This window comes from Rissa tridactyla, chromosome 2, assembly GCF_028500815.1.
Source record: "Rissa tridactyla isolate bRisTri1 chromosome 2, bRisTri1.patW.cur.20221130, whole genome shotgun sequence".
Lineage (NCBI taxonomy): Eukaryota > Metazoa > Chordata > Aves > Charadriiformes > Laridae > Rissa > Rissa tridactyla.
In genome coordinates this window covers 105443203-105467941 of record NC_071467.1, presented here as the reverse complement: position 1 = coordinate 105467941, position 24739 = coordinate 105443203, and the positions used below count along the sequence as shown (strand labels likewise).

The 24739-nt window shown below is 39.7% G+C and overlaps 1 protein-coding gene across 1 annotated transcript in view; it reads right to left on the bottom strand.

The window, feature by feature from the left end:
* TPPP (tubulin polymerization promoting protein) overlaps positions 1–24739 on the bottom strand; it is a 66895-nt gene that overhangs the window by 36554 nt on the left and 5602 nt on the right. Inside the window, exon 2 of the mRNA XM_054191885.1 lies at positions 18151–18465. Within this exon, the coding sequence (XP_054047860.1) occupies positions 18151–18461 (311 nt within the window). The 5' untranslated portion in view covers positions 18462–18465. The remainder of the gene's footprint in view (positions 1–18150; positions 18466–24739) is intronic.

Below are 24739 nucleotides of genomic sequence, written 5' to 3'. Positions count from 1 at the left end.
TTTTGAAAAGCACATATGCAGAACTGTAACCTGCTCAGAAATCATGTTGAAAATTAATTCTCTAAAGTGAGGTGTTCAAAAGAATGTCAGAAGACAAACTCTATGTCAAGAGCACAGTATTGCTCGGTTCACCTTTCGCAATAGCTTTGATATGGTTTTACCACAGTGAATGAATAGGGGAACACCAAACACATTGAATTCTTCTCATAGACATAATAAAATGCTTTCAAGTTAACCTGAAACTGAAGCATAGTGAAAAACATCCCAAAAAAATCAAATAGGCCAACATTTTTCAGACAGCTGATCCTGCAATCAGGTGAGAAGAAACCAAAAAACCCAGCAAATCAAAAACATAAATAACTATAAACTGAGGCTGTTTCCGTTCAGACCAAAGAATACATGTAAGACAACTGTCATGTCAACAGGATCCTTATTTGAGCACATATTTCATTTTTTGTATGGATCCAAAGAAGCTCATTTGGCACTGAGTGGTCGGACATCATATATATCCTGCGTTCTTGGAAAAAGCTCTGTTGCAACATTACCATAAAGCAACAATGCACCTATCTATTTATTACCTATCTATTACAGTAGTTACTTCTCTCTGCTCACTCAAGCATCAATGTCATTTCCAGAAAAATCTTACTGTTCTTTGGCAGAACAGGCACTGAAACAACCTCCATGAGAACGTATAGAGCGATGAGCAGTTTCTAACTACTGGACTTTTCACATTGAAGCTGAAAAGGCTCATGTTCTGATAACACTTATAGCTGGTCTCAAAACATTATTGCTCATGTGTGCCATAGAGATATACACAAATGCAGAAGTAAATACTGCTTTTCTGTTTTCCGTGCCTTCTAATCAAGTACCGGTTCTGGACTGTTTCCCTCCTTATTAATTTCTCCAGTAGGAAATTTCTCTTTCTTACAGAAAGAAAATTGGGGCTAGGCGTAGCTGTCAATGCAGATGGGAAGTCTTCAAGCTAAATTATACAGCAGCAAAAGCTGTATAACACTTGCATATAAGAAAGGCGGCACCACATTTCTTCTACAGATCCACAAGTCTAAAGACAATTCCATATATATGCTATATATATGGAATTCCATATATATATATTCCAATGCACAAAATATTCTTTGATAAGTTCCTCTGCTATGCTTCTATCATTTCTCCTTAACCATATCTTGTGGAGATAGGTATCTTTGCACCACTTAGGGAAAAATAGCTAACGCATCTGCCTACTTACTTATTTTGTATATCTCAAGAGCCATCTCTATGCAGTTACCATCCCAACACAAAGTTGCAGTAATTGACAAAGCAACCATCAATCTGAATTAAGATTCCCCTACTAAACATAACAAGGAACATCTGCAGGAAGTGCAAAGTACCTTGCAAGTTATAAGTGTAGGCCCTTGTGTGGCCTAAACAATTCAACGTAGGCAAAGCAGAGACTGAATAGAAAAAAAAAAAAAAAAAAGAGAGCGTTTGCAAACCAGAGCTCTATGAATTTCCTGATAAAAATCCTAAAAATCCCAAGATAACTCTACCACAGAAAGTCTGCCAAACAAAAAGTTACGATAAAGCTACATCCAGCTTCAGAAATAAGCCATTCTGATTCTGAGGCAGTACTCCTTGGGGTGAGAGAGATCGGTCCTCTCTGAGTTCAGAGAGGGAAACATTTTTCTTTACCAATGGAAGTCTCAGTTGCACCACAGAATCTGCAGAACAGTCCATGCCAACATCTTGGCACTTTGTAAAAGCTATAAACAGACAGTGACCAAATTATCTATGGGAATCTATGTCCTCCCCTGGATTAAAGGTTTGTTTATCAGTCTTCACATTGCTGACTCATGTGCACCCGAAACCAATCCAAAAGAAACGCAGAAAATTCTGAGAGTTAACACCAATACAGATACTCTCTCATTTACATCGTGCTTCTCCCAATTCAAAGCGCTAGCTCTATTTGAAAGATCCAAAAGCTTACAATAAATGGAGGCTTACCCACATGGTTTTCTATCTTGCAGACATCATCACCACAAACCAAAATGACAAGGAACAATTAGGAAGCCTCCAAGATGTTGGAATGAATTGTGAAGGCAGAGAGGAGACCATGAAAGAACAAGCATACATTCTTTTAGAAATCTGTGACTTATTTAGATCAACAGCTACTGAAGGAAGGTATCAAACCAGTGCTGCGGAAGATTCCAACAATTTTGAAAATGTTTAACATAACTTCAGTGACTGAACTAAGGAAGCAGCTAGAGTTACTGAACTATTAGGGGAAATTTCTGCCAAATTTAGCCTCTCTCTTACATCTCCTGCAAAAATCTATCAGGGCAGAGGACCTCCCTGCATGCCAGGATGAAATTAAGCTCTCCTTAGACGCATCCAGTCAAACAACGTTGCTGTGATCAGATACCACCAAATAGTTAATAGTGTTTAATAAGCTCAAAATACCTTAGAAGCTTTTCCTTCCAAAAAACACCCCTCACAATGCAACCAGCTATACCCAACACCAGAAACCTTCTTGAAAGGGAATAAGAACTCCCTTTCAATGCATCTCTTTTTTTGTTTTCTGTCAGGTCACAACTCCCCAGCCTTTGAATACAAACTGCTAAATACGTGCTGCCCGCTTGACTTTTGCTTTGTACAAAGGGCACCTTCTGCTTCATTTCCAAACAGGAATCGTTGCATAATTACATTAGCAATACCTAGCAGCTCTTAGTTACTTATATTCAGGAAATAAGGCTTCACATAGCAATTCAGGAAAAACAATTCAGAAGCTGACATTTTCTTCAAAGCCACTGATTTTACAAGCTAAAGCAAGAAAGTCAAGTACTGTTTCAAACTGTCATTTGCTGACAATATGGTATTTTGGTGCAAGGAGGATTTTCAATGTAGTAATATCCATTCCCGCAATGTTTGGTACAGGAGAGTAAGTTTTCTAAATTGTGGCCAGTTAACGGTGCAATTCGTATTGGAATTCTGTGCTCTTATTCCGGTGCATGTCAGGAGACTGGCTTCCCCCACCAGATTCTTATATATCTGTTTATTTGTAATTTAATATCTTCTGAAAGAGGACTGCTGATGATTTTCCATGGGAGCTAATCCAGCACCTGGTCTCACGCTCCACCAGCACTGCCTGTATCATAAGCAAGTCAGGTATATCCTCATTGCCTAGAAAGCAAAACTGCAAACTGACTCTTGCAGGAAAACAGGATGACATAAAAACAATATATTAAGACAATGCCATGTACATACATAGTGTTAAACTCTATGTGCCGGACAGCATATACCAGCCGGTGCAGGCCTATTGTGGACCCCCCCCTCCCCCCATAACAAGCAACAGACAAACACCTTTGCAGGGTTATGTGCTGGTAATTTTTATCACAGAGCCTCTATATTAGGTATGTTTATACAAGTAGTTAATTTAAAACTAGCTTAAGTACTTGATGCCTTTATTTACAATTGAGTTAACTTGTCACAGTAAGGACAGCAAAACCAAAAGGAGCTCAGCAGTAACTGGTCCAGGCCAACACTCTGCTTCAATTACTGAAAGTCTGATAGGGTAGAATATAACCAAAGTAAGCTTTATGCATTTGCTAAACATCTTATTCTACACAGGTCAACAAAGCCCCGTTGAGACCACAGCTACAAAAACTAGTGTCTTTGTGCCTTTCTACCCTGCAGCAGAGGTAGGGTGTCCACCCCTTTAGAGGTATCAGAAGTCAAATCCTCTCACTCTTCAAAGCTCCAAAAAGCCTCACAGATTTTCAGTGGAGCTCAATGAAGATGACAAGCAGAAATGTTGGCCATAATTCTTCTGAGTACAGGCAAAACGGGCACACTTTGTGTGCTTTATTTTCTTAAGCATCAGCATACAACAATTAACTCAATAATGCTGTTGAGAGGTTAGTCAATACTGTAACTCCTTTAAAAATCACTATGTATGTACGTTAGAGAAGCTGTGCTGTTCAGCAAATGACTTCTTCCAAGATTAAGAGATTACACTTGCAGCAAGCACGTAGAGGAATCCAATCAACACTTGGCATAAATTATTTGGATAACTGTCTCCAGAAAGTACATCTTGCTATCTTCTCTGTCTCAAGGCTTTGACAAATGGAGTTGAAACACTTCCAAAAAGGGCAAATGCCGTGGTAGATAACATGAAGTCCCTGTCCCCAACATTAAAGACATCCAGTTCTCTATGGGTAGCCCTTAGTCTGATAGCTCTTATGTACCTTTACCTCAGGTGACAGACACTTCACTGTCCACCTGGACTATGCCTTTCACAGATTAGTACCTTAAAGACGTAGAACTAGAATGACTGGGTAACACAGTGTAGCAATTAAGAGGGGAATAAAAGGAACAATCTCCCAAGTATTCATGCATTCATTGATTGGTCACAGAACACAGGACTAAATCAGAAAATTATTAAAATCAGACAAACTGTTCAAAACCGCCCATGTTGATTGAAGCCGCAGTCAGATAGATTTGCAGGTCAAACTCAAAACCAGGCTGTTAAATCGGCAACCAGAGTTCATCTTATCAGTACAGCAGGAGGAAAACCAAACAGCTTCTTTAATTGATTGCTTGGTATCCTTTCTGTAGCTTTCATTTCATTTGGCTAGTGGAGACCCAAGCTGTCACATACTGTTGTCTTGACAAAAAAGATCAAGCTAGTTCTGTGCATTTTAGTTCAACAGCTTTCCCAGCTATGCCACCCACAATGAAAAGCTCTCCCACTACTCTCATCTGAGGTGAAGCAATGCAAGAAAAGCAGCCTGCCTGGAAGAGGAACTACAGTTCCAGCTTTTCTGTAAAAGTAAGGAAACAATTTCTATTTATTTTTACTATAAAAGCTTAGAAAACCAATCATGCTATTTGTGCTACCTTAATAAAGGATGAGCTGCTGGAGCACATGGCAAATGTATCGGTCCTCTCAAGGAATTACTAAACTGAATACTCTTCACTGTTCATTTTAAACTAATACCAGGATTTACTGGGAGCAAAAAACATTTAATCAGATTATAGTCATTACTCTCAGATTTGCATTCACACCGCTCATTATCTTTAATTACTAGAATTTAAAATGTCTAAACTCAAATCATAGACAGTTCACCACCATTTTCATCCAACACCTATTTTCAATACAATGCTTGAAAAGTATCAAAATTCTTTCTTTTTGGATATACACAAGAATATCACCTAATAGAGTGGCTATCAGCTACCACATGGGGTATACATTTTCTTTCATCATAGCTACCTTTCAGTACCTTCTCCTATCGTTTTCTTATGTTTGAAACTTATCTCTCATCTTACAAAGTACTTCAGATAAAAAATGTAAGACCCTATAAATGACAAGTTACTCCCTGTTTCTTCCTTCGTCTATCTACAGACTTTTTTTAGAATACTCATTCCTTTTGCTAAAACAAAAAACAAAACAAAACCCACCAAAAATACCAACTTAAAACCTTCTCCCTAGACACCCTCTTACAGAGCTGTAAACGCTAATCAACACATACTGCTCGCAAACCTGCAAAACCTTCCATTGATATCAAGCCAAATGAGAATAGCATGACACACGCTATTTTACCTGCAAGAGCACGCTGATCTCCACTTGGATTTAAAGTGCCCCAGGCATCTGTTTCCACACAGCATCCACCACAGGAAGAAAATGGAAATGTTTCAAATTGAGATACAGGAAGACTGAGCATGAGGAGTACCAAAAGAGGGCTCATTATGTTCCCCTAGAGCCACAGAGTAGCTTGGCGTGCAGCAGTAGTAGCTGCTATACAGGGGGAAGTGACTGGACAAGACGGTAAACAGCGCAGTCACCATTTTCCATCTATCCCATACCCCAGAGCCGCGTTCTTGCGGAAGTGAACACACACCTTTTTGTGAAATACAGGCCGCACATGATGATGAGCAAGAGCTGCCTGCCCTCTCCTCTCTGATCCTCTCCTCAGTAGCCTCTTGTATTACTCCCACACTCCTCCGGGTGAGATAAAACTCTCCATTCCCAGCACTACCAGTTTCGTTCAGAAGCTTAACCAACACCACCCCACGCTGAACAACAAAACACCTCAAATACCATGAGGCAGATAAATCCAGGGTTAATTGGCACTAAACTGGGAATTATAATGAGTGTATCTGCAGATCTTGTACAACTGAGTTAGATTCCAAACAATAAGCACAGACCTATCTTGTTTTTTCATACTGATTTTTCAGTTGTGGTGTAATGAACTACGATCACATTACAATATCACTGTATATCGGTTGTTAGCTGAAAGAAAAACAACTTATCTTTGTATGCACTTTTATGATGATATACAAGCTATCAGTTGCATCTTTTACACAGTATAAAAAATACAGCCACTGACAGCACAACAACTGCTCCACTCATTAGCTTACTTTCTTTTTTTAAACAATATTTGCAACTGAAGGGCACAGAATGAAGACCCAAGACATCTGGGCAATGAATTCATGTGTCATGAGAGTCACAGCCTGGTGCCAAAGATCATCACTGTTCTGCAGCTGCTGGTGCCCATGATCACAAATGGCACTAAGTGGTACAACGCTCTGCTGTATGAGCGGAGACAAAGAGATGCATTAACACCTTCATGCCAGATGACAGTGGCTTATCCTTTTCCTTAAGGGTCTTATACTTTCACGTCTGCTTCAAGGAGCGCGCCAGAAAGCTTTTTGCATTTCAAAGCATCTTATAAAGCTTGTGCCATAACCCTGAAAATAGGGCAACAGTGTAAGACTAAAAGATTACCCACGCTTTCAGGACGCTTCCTTCCAGAACAAAGCTGAGGCAAAGGAGGAGGAAGACAATTCAATGCTGCTAGGGCTGTGTTCTTCATTTTCTGCCAGCACTCATTACCATCCTCTTCACAAAGCGCTCAGGTTAAAACACCAAGCCAACGCCAGGAAAGCTGGCGCATTCGCCTGGCACGATGCGAGAGGCTGGACAACGCGGTGAGTGCAGCAGCACACAGCTGTGGCTGCACCGCTTCCACTTCTGCAGCGAGCACAGCCTGCGGCAAGCTCCCCTTAGCTGGGCGCCACGCGGCTTTGCACAGGACGTGGCACCATTCCCAAGAAGGATCTCCAGAGCCAATTAGCGGGAAGTCAACGCAGCAAGAAAAGCTGCTGGACTTCAGGAGTATCAGACATTCAAAACAGACGTGAAGCGCAGAGGTTTTCACCACGCACTCCTCTCTCCACTGAAACAGCTTGCCTGAAGATGTTGTCCGCTGCTTGCCATCACTGAGAAAGACTCACGTTTGATTTAAAGCTGTTCTACAGCTTAAGCAGAAACTTCCTGGCTTGACACAAAACACTGCAGTAAGGTTTTCTGGGTTGTTTTTGCCTGAATTACCAATGTCCAGATAGTGCAGAAACATTCCCTTCCTGCCTTAGGTACTGTGTCTTTTTAGTAACCGGTGGATCAAAGGAAGTCTTGGAGGCAAACACCACCTGACAAAATGGCAGGCTGCAAGCATTTCCCAACTCACACGCTACATCATTAAATCAACGATATTAACACTCTGATGGGAGCGCTGCAAAAATTGGTGCCGGCCGTTCAGGACACAACGCTGCTCTTCAAAATAAGCAGCAGCCCAGTAACAGTACTTGTGCGTAGCAAAGCAGCGGGGCGCTGGGAGCGCCTGCACTGCCGAAAATGCTGGCGACTGGCAGCAGGTGAGGTGTCAATATTACTCCTTACCAGAACGGTGCACGTTTTAGCCGTGCTCTTCCTGGCTACACTCTGTCAACTGCAATCATCCTTCTGAGTTCCTCACTGAAACTGGGTGGCTTTCTGTATTTGCTCCTTCAACCATAAAATTTCAGTATCTAATAGCATTTCTTCCTAGCAAAGGCTGCCACAGAGATCTGTTTATGTAATTAACATGTTCAGGGAGCCTTCAGAATCAGCACCAACATTAGCAATCTCATCAAGGTTTTCAAAATTATGTATTACCTGGTAACACCCAGACCCTTTGTAAAGAATGAGAACCTAAAACTGACTACAAAATTGGGAAAAAACTTCTCAAAGGGCAAGTATTTCCCTTTTTGGTGATTATACCAGGATTCCATATCAAAATGCTTGGGTTTTTTGTTTGGTTGGTTTTTGGGGTTTTGGGTTTTGTTTGTTTGTTTTAAATTCATGGGAATGCATGCATATGCATTAAAAAAAAATAATGCAGAAAGTCATGAACGGAGATCAAGTTTCAAAGAAAAATTTGGATTTCATTTGTGTTTCCACACACAAACGGAAGTGATAAGGAACTGCACTTCAATAAAGCCAGAAAATAGTCAGTAACACCATTCTAATTAATCAGGGTGATAACTTTCAAAGAACTGGTTCCCAGTAACACCACTTGGGTGTTTTAACACTGCAAGTTCTAACTCTATATATAACACCTAAAAATTCTCACCAACTAGTAGTCTGGCTAGAGCATGAGCAAAATACATTAAGAAGGTGCATGTAACATCACTTCCAGGAACAATTTCAAATTAATAAGTTAAACCTGCCTGGCCCAGATCTAACTCCATCAGGATGAGACCATGCAGTGCCCAACCTGAAGGGGCAGATCAGGTGATACACACTTAGCATTTACAAACGACCCTTTCTTTTCCTCCTCTGTAATATTAGCCCCAAACTCCAGCTCCCAAGCATTTCAAGACTCCAAGCAACTCCAAATCAGGGGATCTAGTAGCCTGATTAACACAGCCTTCCACAAAGTTGAAAACAATGTGCCAACACTTCTCCAAGGAATAGTTTTACGTTGGTGGGGAGGATGAAACAGAATAGGAAAGATAGTACATACTCACGTTTTTTTTTAAGCTGGGGTGTTGGTGAATCCTTCTTCAACTTAATGTTAGTTACAACTGGTCTTTAACGAGATTTGCTCCGATTCAGTTGTAAAATAGTCCTCTTAAACTTCTAAATAATGGGAAGAACACAAGAAATGGGGTCTCCCAAGTCAGCCCATTGTGTTTTGGGTTTGTTTTTTTTTTAAGTTGCAGGAAGATGAAAAACTACATCGAATGCACTATGCTTCCATTTACCAGCATCACATCCTAAGCAGACCACATTTTAATTCTTTTAGTAGCTTTATACACATAGACAGATTAAAAATAGCTTAATTACAACTTTTATGGTATATTAGTCTTCTTTACGAGACGGATGATTTCTAGCGCATGTCCCTATTTTAGGAGTCAAACAACACATACACATACTCACGTGCTTTATTCCTATAAAATTTCCCCTCTAACTTCAGAATGGGAAGTTAATTCCTATTGTTTACACAGGAACATAAAGAAACTTTTTTTTTTCCCTGCCACAGTCATCATATACCGTAACCAGCCCCTGACCGTCTTGGTGGCCCCACACTGGGCTTGTTCCAGTGTATCAATCTTTCTTGCACAAGGGAGCCCCAGACTGGGCACAGCACTCCATATACAGTCTCACAAGCACCAAACAGAAGGGAAGGGTCACTTCCCTGTACCCGCTGGCCACACGTTTACTCATGTAGCCCAGGATGCAGCTGCCCTTGCTTGCTGCCAAAAGTCACTCACTGCAAGGACTGCTGACTCACGTTCGACTTATTGTCCATCACCATCTCCAGAGCTGCTTCCTAGACTATCAGCCTGCTATCCAGCCCATACCTCACCAATTTAGCGATGATGCAACCGGGGCCAAGGCCTCGCCATAATCAAGGTATAGTACACATCTTTGCCCACAGTGTTAGTCATTTCATCATAGAAAGCAATGAGGTTGATCAGGTATGACTTGGCAAATCCATGCTGTCTGCTCCAAATCAACTTGTCCTTTGTGTGCTAAGAAAGGCCTTCCAAGACAATTTGCTTCACAACCTCCACAGGGACTGAGGTTACGCTGACTGGCCTGTAGTCACCTGCATCCTCCTTCTGGCGGATGTGTGCACTGTTTGCCTTTTTCCAGTCACTGGGAACCTCCTCCAGCTGCCAGGGCCTTTTGAAGGTGCTAGGCAGCAGCTTTGCAATGACATTGCCCAGCTCCTTCAGCGCCCTTGGATGCATCCCACCTGGTCCCATCAACTTGTCTAATTGGCTCAAGTGATTCTTAACTCTGTCTTCCTTTACTGTGGGTACTGCTTCATGCCCACAGGCTCAGGGACCTGGGAATCCTGAGGGCAAGCCCTACCAGTTGTAAAGGGAATCCAAAAAAGGCATTGAGTATCTCTTCCTTCTTCATGTCCCTTGTCACTAGCTCCCCTGCCACACCGAGCAGTCAGCTCACACTTTTGCTACCAGCGTACTTACAGAAACCTCTCGTGTCGTCCTTCACCTCCCTTGCTAGTCTCAAGTCCCGCCGAACTTTGGCTCTCCTCACTCTGTTCCTTCATGCATGGGCTATATTCCTCCCGCATAGCCTCTCTCTACTTCCTTTTTGTGTTTGAGCTCAGTCAGAAGCTCCACGTTCACCCATGCTGGCCTGTTGCCATGCTTGCCCAACTTCCTGCGCATGGGAATGGACCCTTGTTGTGCTCTGAGGACTCCGTCTGCAAGATCAACCAGCTCTCCTGGGCCCCCCTGCCCTCCAGGGCATTTTCCTGCAGGAAACCGAACAGGCCAAGATCTGCCCTTCTGAAGTCCAGGTCTGTAATTCTGTTATTCACCTGGCCCACTCCTCTCAGGATCCTAAACTTTACAGTCACCCGCTTGCTGCAGACAGTGCTGCCTCATCCTTTTACATCTTAATTATAAACTTCAATCCATGGAAAACAAAAGACAAAGTCTACGCTGATGTTTAACAGTCTAGAAAATACTTGTTTGTTAATCAATAAAATGTTACTTATGTGTTACCTACTTAAGTAACAGTTACTTATATAACTAACACAGATTTCACACAGCCGCTTTTATAAATGAAAAACAGGGAATTTTAAATGATGGTGCAGTATGATGAAATTAGGCTGACTTAAAAAAGGCAAAAAGGGCAAAAAACCCTCCAAAACCCCAGGAAGCAAGATCTCCTATCAGACCCCTACTTCTACTCTAAACCAGTAGAAGTCCCCATAGTCCACAAGCGGCATAGGCCACAAAGTGTAGCAAATACCAAGCAAGCTGCTATATAGTACCATGTATGATATCATGCGGCATTCCGCATCAGCTGGGAAATGAATCACCCACCACTGTTATCTGTAAGTTTTCACGTGATGTCTAATCACACAAAAAGGTGTTTTTAAAAGCATAATCAGCATCCATCATTAGGGGTACAGAACTTACCCATTTTGCATGCACAAAACAAGCCCGCGTAACAGCAAGTGAATCTAAATCCATCTTTCTTCTCATAAGTGATCACTGTTTCACTTTTAGAATTTATGCCTCTTGGCAGAAGGGGGAGAAGAGCTGATTTTTTTTTTTTTTTTAAATGAAAAGCTTTTCAAGGATAAAGTGCAAAAGACAACATTACATTTGGCATCTTGGACAAGAAAGGACTGGATCTTAATTTCAATTAAAATAAAATATAGATGATGTGGTAAAGAACACTTTCTGTTGTAACTTACCTACATTTCTACATATAACTGCACTTCTTCACAATTTGCCTGGAAGAGTTAGATTTATTAGCATAGATTATGCTCTGCATACTATTTTATATCCACTTAAAACTTATTTCCTGATACAGACATATTAAAGTACACAAGTTAACTGTTATGCCTATTTCATGCATGAAGTAGGATTACATAAATCAGATTCTATGTCACTTTTAAAAGAATCTCTCCAGTAAGGAAGTAAAACACAACTTACAGCTACTATGTGCTTAATTTATATATAAAGACCACTTCATATCTACTTACGTATTTTAAAAATTTAAGAGGGGCTTCAGTAAGATCTCTGTTAAATACAAATTACTTCAGCGAAACCTCAGGGAGAGAGAGTTATTTTGAATGAGTGCGGGCGTCAAAGTAATACTCCTTTCAACTATATTAAGAAAGCAAGATGCATCGTAATTGTTCAATACAAAGAAAAGGCAACAATTCTATTACAGTTGACAAAGGGGGAAAGCATGTACTCATTCTTGCCAAGAGTTATCTTGCCAGCTAATTAGAGCAAACATTATCTATTTTAATTCTTCCACAGTCCCGCAGTGGTGGTGAACTACTGCTGAATTAAGACCCAGATGGTCCCAGGTACAAGCACTCCTGTAGGGACTTGACTGATCCAGACTGTGGGAACTCAGCGAAACAGCTGACTGGGCAAGATGTACTAAGGATAGAGTATGGGTGGGACTGCTCAAAAGTAAGGGCACAATAAAGTGTGTTGTGAAGATTCTCCATGGGAACAAAACCTTCCTTTCTCAAAAAGATGGAGGAGAGTTTTCTGGCCTTTAGAACACATGGCTTCCTCAGCAACAAGAAAACATGTTAAAGCAACATAAGAAACTATTAATGGAATGTGAGAGGACAATTATGCTTTCACTTGATCTTTTACCAAAAATATTTTAGAGGGAGGGGAGTAAGGTATATTTACAAAGCTTCTGTAGATTAACTAGCCTTCAATAACAATCCAGTATAGAACCACAAAAATTTGTTTAAAATTTAACACATAGTAACATCAAAACAAACAAATGTTTCCATGGAGACAACTACCTAAATAAATGCTCACAATGGATCCAAGGTGTGACGTCACTCAGGCCTGCCTGCAACCATAGTAACATGCCAGTGTAAACAGAAATATTTTTATTTTTCTACCTAATAATGTCATAGAATTAGCAGTTTTATGGCAGTACTTAAACCATATTCTTGCAGTGCTGAGTGGGAACACTTCTAAAATAAGAGCAGCGGTATTTATATCAGGGCTATTACTATTACCATATTAACTACATACAACAAGTGAAGTAATGTGTATGGCATACCTAACATATCAAATTTGCCAGAGCAGTTGTTGACCCCAATAAACAAAGAAATTTAAGTTCCTAAGGCAACATGCCAGAATGCTGGTCAGAGATCAGTAACATCTATTCTTCTTGGGTACTGTGCTTTCCTTGATACAAAAACCCTGAAGTTCTTAGACTGTTGTGTCTCACTGTCTTGCTGGATTAAGAAGAAGAATGTAGCCACATGTTGCTTTTGATACCAAATGCAGAACTTCTGTGCCCTTCTCCTGTGTCACCAATGAGCTTGCTTTCTCCAAGGCAACAAGATTCACTAAACCCATATTTGCACTCTGCAAGCACAACAAAAGACACACAGCCTACAGACTTCTGCAACTCTGGAAGAGTAACATAAAAGAAATAGTCGGTTAACGAGGATAAATTCCAAGAAGGAAGACAATTGCTTCGGTTACTAAAAAGACACACATGGAATTTCCATTTTCATGAAAACCATCCATTTTCAGATGCTGTTGTATGTCTGCAAGTTGTATGTCTCTAAATTCAGTAGACCCAGATTGCATTATCCCTCTTACTTTGCAAAATATAAAAGAAAGATGTCTATATAATGTTCAGACAGTATGTGAAAAAGGAGTGCTTGAAATGATCTAATATTACTAAGATATTTATACTAAACCCTACATTTTAGCAGAAGCCTGACCTACAGGGAAATTGAAGTTATTATCATTACAAAAATGGTGAAATACTATTTTTGGTCCTGTTAGTAAAATTTCACATACAGTAATTTATTAAAACTTTCCTTCTCATAGAATATGATTGTTACTTATCCTTGCCTTCAAGTATGGCAGTGAATTTAGGGACCTGTTAAAAAAAAATTACTTCCTAAAAAAAGAAGGCTTAAAATATTTAAAACAATGATATGAGCAGGTTTTTCATAAAAGGGGTTGCTTCATTTTTGCCAAGAGACAAAGCCATCCTGATACCAATTAGCAAAAGAGATTTTTACATTAACTTTAAGCTATCTTTGAAATGAAAGTTTACCCTGCAATCATAGCGTTACAGTTGTATGCAGTCCAATGAACATATGAAGAAGAGTCCAACATCTCAAGTTTTGACTGTGAAACCGTAAAATACAGTAAGGAAAGCTCACTACGTAATTGCATTTACAGTTATATACACTTTTGTTGGTTTTGCTGCATTTTTAAAAGATTTCATCCCATAAGATATTGTAAAACCCTGTAATTCATTCTTCACAGTTTCTTTTGCTTTAGCAGGTGCAACATGCATAGAAAGATAACAGTATCATATGAGATGTCTTTATTGTATGTTCTTATAACCTAAAAATAAAAAAAATAAAAATACTTTTTTACTTATTATAGAAATGGCAGCTTATCTCAACTACAATCCAAATACTTGTCATAAATGTAGGTGGTTTTCCTCGGATCTCTAGGGATGCAACTTTTAAATATTCACATGCATGGCTACTCCCACAAGTAGGCCTTGGCTTTTCATTTCAAGTAATTCTATTACAAAATTCATTGCTGATTAATTTCTTGTGTTTTCTGAACTGACAATAGAAAGTTTTTAAAATAGAAATGGAAAAAAAAGACAGAAAAAGACATCTCTTAAATCAATTTTTAACACACAACTTATATTACAATCCACCACATTGGAAGGATTTGTAAGACCCTTAAGGACCTACAAATTACTATTAAACAAAAATACTTGGAGGGGAGGGTGGGTAGGGGGTGGGGGAGGGCGGAGATCACCCAGTTTACATCTTTACAAACAATGCAATTCTAGCAATTCTTATTTCACGTCTCCTATTGTGCATTCTTTGCATTAGACCGTTCCTCCTTCTCATCCTAAATTACATACAAATGTTGTCCTTACATGAAGGCCTTCAGCAGACCTTTTACACAAGATAAATAGACAGATTACACTTCAGTCTGACCTGCCATCCTCATGCAGAAGGAAAACAGCTTTCTGCACTTATTTTCTTATTTGTAACAAAGGTTTACCAGAATTTTCTCAACCTTCATAACAACATAAACTTAACCTTAATTGACCTAATCTCTGAAAGACAGACATATAGTCCCAGTTTTGAAAAAGTACCACGGATATTCAAAACTTTCAGAAGTTTTGTTCACCTGATTTGGCGAAGGTGGGGAAGGGGGTGTTGAGTCTACAAAAATGTTCATTATTTCTCAGGACTGAACTGATAAAATCTCTTCTGCAGCAGAGGAAGTTACTGATCAGTGAATAAAACACTATCTTTCAGTAGCTCTTAGGTAAACCTATCTGTTACGAATTTCCCTGTTACTTTACCCTGACTATCAGCAATGTGTATAGTTCCTACCTATTTTGGCAGTATCTGTAGCAGAACAATAAATGAAGCCTGGGAGAGCTAGCAAGATGACAAACATGGGCTTTATACACAGACATAGTAATTCATAAATCCAAAGAACAATTCTACTAGATTAATTATTTTCTAGTGTTTGAATAACATCTGACGTTGTCATAAACTGTAAGTATAGCTGGCTAGAAAACAAACCCTGCTAAACACAGTGGTTTCCCAGTAATAAACCCAACAGAAAACCTGTTTAGAAGTTCTGTCACAATGCTAGATGGCAATTGCAGTTGGGTATGACAAAGATATCTTCTTATATTTGGGTGTGTTCCCTGGACAGACTACAACTGCCAAGATCCACCAGCTTACCATAAGAATCCCAGGCCAAAGTCCATCTTGGGAGACACAGTCTAGCTGAAGAACTTAGGAACAACAGTGAAGTACAGAACCTTCTGACACCCATAAGCATAACGCTTATTGAGGCATGGAAGCAGTACTCTGCACTTTCTGGGGAGCCGGAAATTCTTTTATAGTGTTTAATGTTTTTCATTCAACACAGATGGGGAAACACTTGGGCTGTCAAAAAACCCTAGTGCTCTGCTGGGAAAAATGCTTGTAAAATGGAAACGAGCACGAGTTTGTTTTGCAAGTATGCCTGTTTTGATGCATCACCAAATCTATCATTATCCTTTAGCTTAGGGTTAAACGTGAAGCAAAAAGAGAAAGCAAGGAGACGTAATTGTCTAAACATGCTCAAGAAACCCTGTATACTCAGCCCATGCATAAGCCTCCTAAGTTACAGCACATTACTAACACCTGAGTAACTACAGCCATTAAATCTTCCCTTGTTAAAAAACACTATAATAAATGTAATCTAGACTAAAAAGAATTGCTGACATCTTGCTCTCAAGAACAAAAATGTAAAAAAACCTCCACCCAACACTTAAGAAAATGTGAAGTATACCTACTGAAAGCATGCACATGAAAAAACAGACCTCCTCAGTAAAGACAGCAAATCTCAGCTATCGTAAATTTCCCCATCTGCCATTTAAGCAATATTAATTTTAAAAAAAAAGTTTAAAAGAGAAGAATATACAAAATACATGTTATACGTATGTATACAGGTGAGGAACGAGCAAGTAATTAATACGCAATTAAGATAAAAAAGCTTTTGCATTCGAGGCAGTTACCTTCTAAACTATTAAATGCTAGACATAAGAGCGTTCTTCTTCCAAGAGGAATGACAACGCTTAGCAGCAGTCACAGGAGAAACTGCTGACCAGGCACCTCCCACGGAGGCAGGGACAAGAACCCCCAAGCTGAGCTGAGACTGAACATGTGCTGACGTTCCCCCTGAGCCTCAGGTCCCTGCCACCTCATACTCACTCCTGCAGAACAGGATCGGATTCCTTCTAGCCCAGCAGGCACCAAAACTCACACTTCTTTATATCGGCTACTGTTGCACAACTGTTTATGGCCTATCATGGGGCTGTCCTGTCACTAACTTGCTGATGTGAGAAAGTGGCGCTAAGATTTATTATTTCATGTGATGATAGGTACAAGAGGAATTTTTAAGTTGATGAAAGCCAAAGAAAATTTGAAAATGAAGGCAGCATTGTCTATCATAGATCAAGAAAGAAACAAACAGCCCTACAGCCTAAACGTCTGTTTCAAATAAGCTAGTTCACTGACAGTATACCGAACTCTGGAAACACAACTTCCAAAAAATTCATGCAGGGCCTAAAAGAAAAAGTAGACTAATACAAGAACAAGAGGGTTGGAGTGTGCATATTTCAACTGCCTAGATAAGATCCCTGAAGAGAAAAGAAACAAATACAGAAAGAAATAAGTAATGTAATTCTATCGGTGCACGTTAGACTAGACAACCTTTCAAGATCAAGGGCCTTTTCTTCTCTGCCCTTCTGTGCTTTGATGCACTCTGAAGGGTCAGTGCTTGTAGCAAGTTTTCCCAACTATCCTCGTAAGCAACATAGTTTGCATGTCCACCCCAGCATTACACCACAGTGGTTGAGAGCACAAGCCAAACAAATATTCCTACAAGCTGCAAGTACAATTAAGGGACCTTCCTTAAAGCATGTTCCTCAACACAATGAAGTGTGAGACAATTTAAACTGTTACTGTGATTATAAAAAGCAGAAAAGACAAGACTATCACTTCAGACACCAGGGGGAGGGGGAAGTGAAAATAATCCAATTCTACACATAAAGTGGGAACAAAAAAATTATTTGGGGCTTCATACAGAATATGCTGGAACAGCTGAATGCCTTCCCTTGGATTTGATGAGTTTCTGGATCAAGCCTGCTTAGGTTTTCAAATTAGGGAGAAATTTCACTAAAGTTCCAATCTGCTCACAAGAATACGACAGGACTAATGAGATAATCCTAACCAATTAATGAAAGCCATGGGTCTGCATCACAAATTCACAATCAGTGTGGTGTGGCCCTACACTTTAAACTTGAGTAGGTGTTGTGCCGGACATCAAGACTGTTGTTAGAACATATCCCACCTTAGCCTTTGTCCTCTGAGGCTGAGTTTTGGCAAGATGCAAAACTACATCCTGACTTCAGTCAGATATCCTTCAGGAAACATTCGCATCATTTACTGCAGTCAAAAACCAATATGTTTCTTGGAACAGCCTGCATTTGCCCTGATCACATCATACCTCTTTGTACGGCGTAACACCTGTGATGCTGAAGTCAGTTTAAGATAGCAGGACAGAAGCTGAAAGCTGTATCTTCAGACAAAGGAACAGTTTCATAAAGGAACAAGAAAGATCAATTGTGACAAAGACATACAGTGCCTCACAACATCTGTAAGCAACAGAAGATAAATTTAGATGATATCTATGAAACACATTGAGGAGACAAGGAACTGATGGCAGAAAGGAACTTACTTGATTTTACTGAAGACAATGTCAACATCTGTAACTGTCACGTTCTTCCCATCTATCACATGACAGTCCTTACATAGCTTTGACCAGTTCTTCCCATGCATTTCTTTTCCTGTGGCTCTTGTATCACCATGGATGGCAAATTTTCTAAAGGCCTCTTCCAGAGCACTTATTTCTCCTGCCATAGCTCCCTCATGGGAGCTGTTTGAATCATAGGATAACCGTTTTGCTGCTCGGTCCTTTGCTGGATCTGAAGGAGACTTTGGAGGAGTCTTATTCACAGGTTTGGTTGACTTCGCTTTATTGTCAGCCATTGTGCTACAAAGAAGAGAAGGGTAAACTCATTACATTAATTCGCACTAGTTTACTTTCTGTTAAGCTACATGTCACAACATATGAAGAACAAGTGGTCTGTAAAGCTGGCAAGAACTCAGTGCCCTCCACCACCAAACAACAGTCTATAAATAGAACTATGTAACTCTCTGCCCATCTAGAAAAAAATTATAGCACATAAAAAAAAGGGCATGGAAAGAACATTCCAAAACAGGGTACAAACCTAATTTCACCATCATTACATCAGCCAACAAGAGAACACTCATTGTTTCTTTTTTTTTTTTGAAAATTACAATCACCACAGTCACTCTACTGATTTGAATACAAGTATGCTCTTTACACTGTAGGCATCTCTACCTACTTTTATTTCTGAAGGAAAAATAAGCAGCCCTTCATTTTCTGCACTGTGGCTCTTAAATTATTTTTTATTGCAAAACGAAATATTTTGAAAGTGCAGCAAAAATATTGCTGTTAATAACCCTTATATTATATAATGTAAGGGCTAACAAGTAAGGAAGCCTCAGAAATGCTTAGAAAAGTTTGTTAACAAAACCATTCATTTCTCAAGTTCATGCCCAAAGAACTGTAGCTGTGGAATTCATTTGAAATGAACACATCCATGATGCAGGAGCACTGAGAAGGGACATCATTACTACAGATAACAACTTTCAAATTACCACAGTAACTTTCAGATTATCATAGCTCATGGAGGATAGGTTTGCCTTTTTTAAAAGAAACCTTAAACTGAGCAACAGAACACTAAAATTATTTTCAGGTGCCTTCATAAAGAAGAAACCCCTAACATGCCAGAAGCACGCCACAGAAGCCTTTGCCTTCCGCCCATCCGCTCTCAGCATCGCAGAAATAAAAATCCTAGGGACAGGGTGCACTGTTGGCCTGTTCCAACAGCCACACGCAGACTGTTGCCCAGACTCACATCTGTGGTGCTGCTACAAATTTTAACCCATAAAGAGGTGCTTCAGGTATCAGAATTTTGGCTAATACTGGATAAGGGCAAACACTTACCTCGCCCATTCTTCTGAAGTCACAGCTGTACATGGTATGTGACTAACATGTGCAAAGATTGGTATGTTTTTCTAGTTAAGGTTTTATTTCTGCAGCAGATAGAAAGTTCTTTTGGCTATATACTGTACTTCAACACAAACTCCTCCAATGGAAACAATTCTAAAATTCTCCCTCTTCTGATATTGCTTAACATCTGTCACTTAACAACCAAGGCATACCCCTTTCCTGCAGCTGCAACAGAACTAACCATAACTACCTGCTAAGCAGCAGTTACTGTTAAGCTTCATGATCAGAAACAACCTTTTAATAACCAAAAGCAGCCATATAAGACATTGAGAAAGCGGTATAAGCAGACGCTAGAGTTCAGAAGGCTTTGTGAAAGAACAGAAATGTCCGCAAAAAAACGCAGTTCCAGAAGTCCACAGAATATTTAGACAAATAGGTGTTGTGTTATGAACCGCTGTAGTCTGTGTCATGTAATACTCCTTTAGTATCATGAAACAACAGGTCTTGTCCCTTCTCTCACTCTACAATAGGTAAATAATACAGCACGTTATACAGACAGAGATATCTATACAGACAGAGATTAAGCTAGGGATCAATCTGACTGAGGTCATGACTAACTCATGCTAAAATAGACTGAAAATGCAGATCTGTGTTCTTAGCACATGCCTAACCCGTTAGAAAAAGTTTTCTCATAGCATCAAACTTCCTTTCAGCCAGAGACTACAACACATACTCATCTGCAGACAGACAGCTGGGAGAACTCCCCTAGATAGAGTCACATATTAATCTGTATTCTTTCAAAAACGAGGGGACAAGCAGCTATTGTTCCTGTGAATGCCAGCTGCCAATGCTGTGTAGCTGCACGAATACCAGGTACCTATAAATAAGCCCAAAGTCTCAATACTGGCCAACTGTCAGCTCTTCTGAAAGTTTTATATTAAATTTACACTCTTTCACTTATCCACATCCGCTCCAGGCGTCAGCATATTGCAGGAATTCTGGTATGGCCTTGATTTAGATTTGGGGGAATTCCTGTTAGAAGTAGACCACCTCCCGGCACCAACAAGGAAGACCCGAAGACTTCCTAAAACACAGAGTATTTTTGCCAACAATTTCACCTTCACGCAACTCTACAGAATACGGGTATATCCTACCTGGTAAGGATTCACTGCGGCACCTTGCCTGCCTGGTCCCTGAGAACTAACGTGTGGCTAATCTGCTGAGGAAGTGCAGGCAGGTTAGTATTTGTAACAGGAGTTAGCATCGCTGCCGTGTCACAGACAGGGAAACCAAAGCAAAGGGATGAAGAAGCATGACTCTTCCGCTGCCAGAGTTCAGAACTTAATGAGGACTCTGGGACCCATACTCTGCACTGCTTTAATTATTAGGCCATGTAAAGCGAGTACATGATTGCATGGAGTGCTCTGAAGTGCTACGAAGTTCTCTGATTCTGTGGAGGAAATACATAGTCTCACTAGCTGCAAATGTATTAACCCAGTTTACGATCTCCATACCTAAAAATGCTTTAAAAAAAAAAAAAAATCAACAGGAAACTATCAAAAGTGTGAATGCCTAGCTTTTTGGGCTATACCATATACTTTCTCATCTACTTCATCTAGCTTGCCTCTAGCATGCTAGGGAATATTCTGTCCCAATATAAGTTGAATTGCTTTCATTTGCAGCAAGTATTACAAAACCAGTTTTTAATGGAAGTCTTCTTGCAGCATTTACTGTCACAGACATGAATAAGAACGTATTTGTCTAAGACAGCATAAAAGACTACAACACTACAGTAGATACTTATTACAGCCTCAGATACAATCCAGTTAATAGAAAAGGCAGCTTATTGTCAAACCATTTGTTTTTTAGAATATTTACTAACCAAGAATTGGCTAAAATGAGGTGAAAAGTCCTGTGAACTAAGGATAACTTTCAGTTCAAACTTTCTAACGGCAGAAGACATTCAAGCATCAAGCAGACCTCTGTTGAGAAGACTGCTGAGATTGATGAATTTGGAGAAAAGATTAAATAGCACAATGGCACAGCTGCAATGCAATAATGGCATTCCTAACATCTACTCCCTTCCTGTAATGCTTGCCTATGCATATGCCAACCTTATTTCTCACGTGCAACACCGAGTTGCATTGCAACTTGCAACATAACTCCACAAGATCCCAAAGTTAGGTTTACACTGCGCATCAGGGTCATCCTCTAGCTAAAATCCAAAGTCCACAGTGTAAATTCCTCATCTTGAGCCCAAAGGCAGTAACTTGGATAAAATAGCCCTAAAATGGAATCTCTGCTCAAGTTTTCAATCTTAGCCCTGACCCCTCCATAAGTTCTTAACCCCTTCTACCATATGCCCCAGACAACTAAGCAACAAAAATCTACAAATTCTGTCCTTGATTTAGTCCTTTTCTGCAGTTCCTTTTGCTGTTGTTTTTATGCAAAGTCCAAGGTTCTGCTTTGTTTACAGTCATACCGTAGAGTTTTGGCCACAAGGTAGAGTGGAGAAGGTACCCTAACTGTATTCTAAATATTCACCAAGACGTAAGTTAATTCCCGAGACAGTATTTCTGCAACCTCCTTGCCTGTCAGCAATTCTCTTTCACGTTTTGTCTCCCTGATTTGTCAAGTGAGAAGGGCAAGTAGGTAATCCACAGCACAAACTCTAGACTCATAAGCAAAGATACTGTTTTACTATCTGCAAAATGTTACTAGCAGGTTAAAAAAAAAAAAAACAAAAACAAAAAAAAAGAAAAAGAAAAAAAAATCTTACAAGCACTCTATTCCATTTTTGCCAGTACTTAAGCTAAGTATGCAGGCTTTCCAACACTTTTGCTTCTTTTAATGGGCATTCAGACCAAAAAATTCCCTAGCTCATGGGCAAATTTCATCTAGCTGATCTTCCTTGCATCCTCACATTCTAAAGGGGAGAAAATAAAACAGATTAACCTCAAAAGCATCTATACATCTATTTAGTTGGCCAAGAAAAACAGGATTCTACATGCAGTCAGATAGCATCTCTCATGCATGTGATCGCATCAGACATTTGAATGAATGCTCAAGAAAACGGTAGCTAGGAATCTACTGATTTTATTGAAAACTAGAAATAGAGTAGGGGGAAAGGAGAGAGACGGTAGACCCCTTGCAATGCAGTTAACATAGCCAGCAAGCTGAGGTAAGTCTGGTACTGCAAAAAGATTTGAAGAACCATATGTTTTTAACATTAACAATTTCACTTCTGTTTTAACCTCAGAATAAGCTTCCTATTTCTGCACTGTTCTCTTATAAATGCATCAGCCTCAAACTCTCCACACCTACATTCTCAGCTCCTCAGACCAGCCGAACTACCAAATAGAGGTATTTCTTAGATGGTCTTAAACCTGAAAGATAGAAAACAGGCATACTAGAAAGAATTCTGACCACAGGCACACACCCTAGTAGTTTTATGTTAATTGTAACCTGGCTTCATCTTCCATTCTCCTGATAATCCTTCCTGCACATCAAGTGTTGGTAAGCATGCAAGTGCTTAATGTGTAATTTTTATCAGAATCTGTTTCTGCACTGTTGGTAAAACTTATCTACTGCACCACAAACAGTTGCCATCCAAAATTTCTAAAGATCTCCCAGCCAACCCAAGCAAAAAAGAAAGCAAGTTTTCAATGAGCATGAGAGGTGCTATTTTTATGAGTGAATTGGATTCATTATGAAGCTGTTCAAGGCATTTGAATTTGTCTGACTGCATCTGTTTTATTTTAGTACTTGATCTATCTTCCTCATGTTTTAAAAACATTACAGAATTGCAGTTAAAGGGAATTCTCATTTATTTTCTGTCTGTAATTATTTATGCCAAATAAAAATAGCAGAGACAAAGTACAGCAGATGGAATCTTTTTCCCACATTCGTGCATAAACACTCAAGCTGAGAGAAGGGATAAACAGCTGGAGAAATGCAACATCCTCCTAATAAAATGCAATGCTTTAGACAATGCTCTTGAAGCTTTCCTTAAGCTTCCTTCACAGCTATCAGTAGGAGCAAGAGTTAAAGCATTTCTCTTCTGAGTTCTGCTCTGGGCATATTTCTCCACATGTGATGCTCAAGTGAATGAGAGTCATCCATTTTCCCTAGCGTGTAACAGAAGGAAAATGAGCAAAGAACACTGCAGACCAAGCAAAGCTAACACAACTCTATCTACATTTAAACCCATCTTTACTTAAAGAAAATTAAATCCTTTCATAAGGCTTTTTGAGAAACTGAACCTCGAGGTCTCTTAAAAATATACACATACCTGGCACTATTGACAAGGGCACGGCTGGCTAGATCACACCGCTACGTTAAGATCTTTAGTAGGACACACACAGAGTAACAAAAAAGGTGGTTACTCAAGGTGCGCGGTGTTCCTCCTTAGCGAAACAGTATTTCAGACCGTGACAGGCCATCAAAGGAGCAACCTTAGAAAACACACTATCAAGCACAGAGATCGTTTTGACTGCTGACAAATGTCTTACTATTCTATTTCTAAAAGCTATTGCTATCCCCCCGCAAAGTGACTGCTACAACATCACTTACATACAAAACTGAGTTTAGTTCTTCGTAATTTACACTCCTTCGCTCCAAAGAACCACTTCATAAAATATCACCTCTTTATATATGCATAAATGAAACACCTATACACAGACACACACACCTTTATCAGCAATAGTTCTATTAGAAGGTTTTTCTCTTAAAAGACACGCGTTCACCTGACAACACTTAAAACTACACAAAAACTCTTTACCTAACTAAATAACTCTTAACTAGCTCTACAATATACTGTAATACCACTGTGTAACTTACACAAGGTTTCAACTATGAAGGCAGAAGCACAAATACAGGTATCCACCACTCATTTATACACTGGTGAATTCTTATTGTGCATTTTTTTCCATTATGCGACTATCACTTTTGAGGATTCCACTTACTAAGTATTCATCCTGAGCTCAGCTGGGCTGCTGTCTAGCTTTGGTAGATGAAGAAATAATCTGGACACAAATATTCTGCAGTTCCACACAAGGATACAAACCAGCGTCTAGAACGGCCTTCACAGAAGGAAGCGGATACAACAGTTTTGAAAAGGAAGAAAAAGATATTCACGAGGATTAAAGCACAACAGAAGAGGAGCCTCAACTGTTCAGATGAGGTATTTTATCAAGGTGGATCAAAAAAAGACTTGGGAAACACAGAT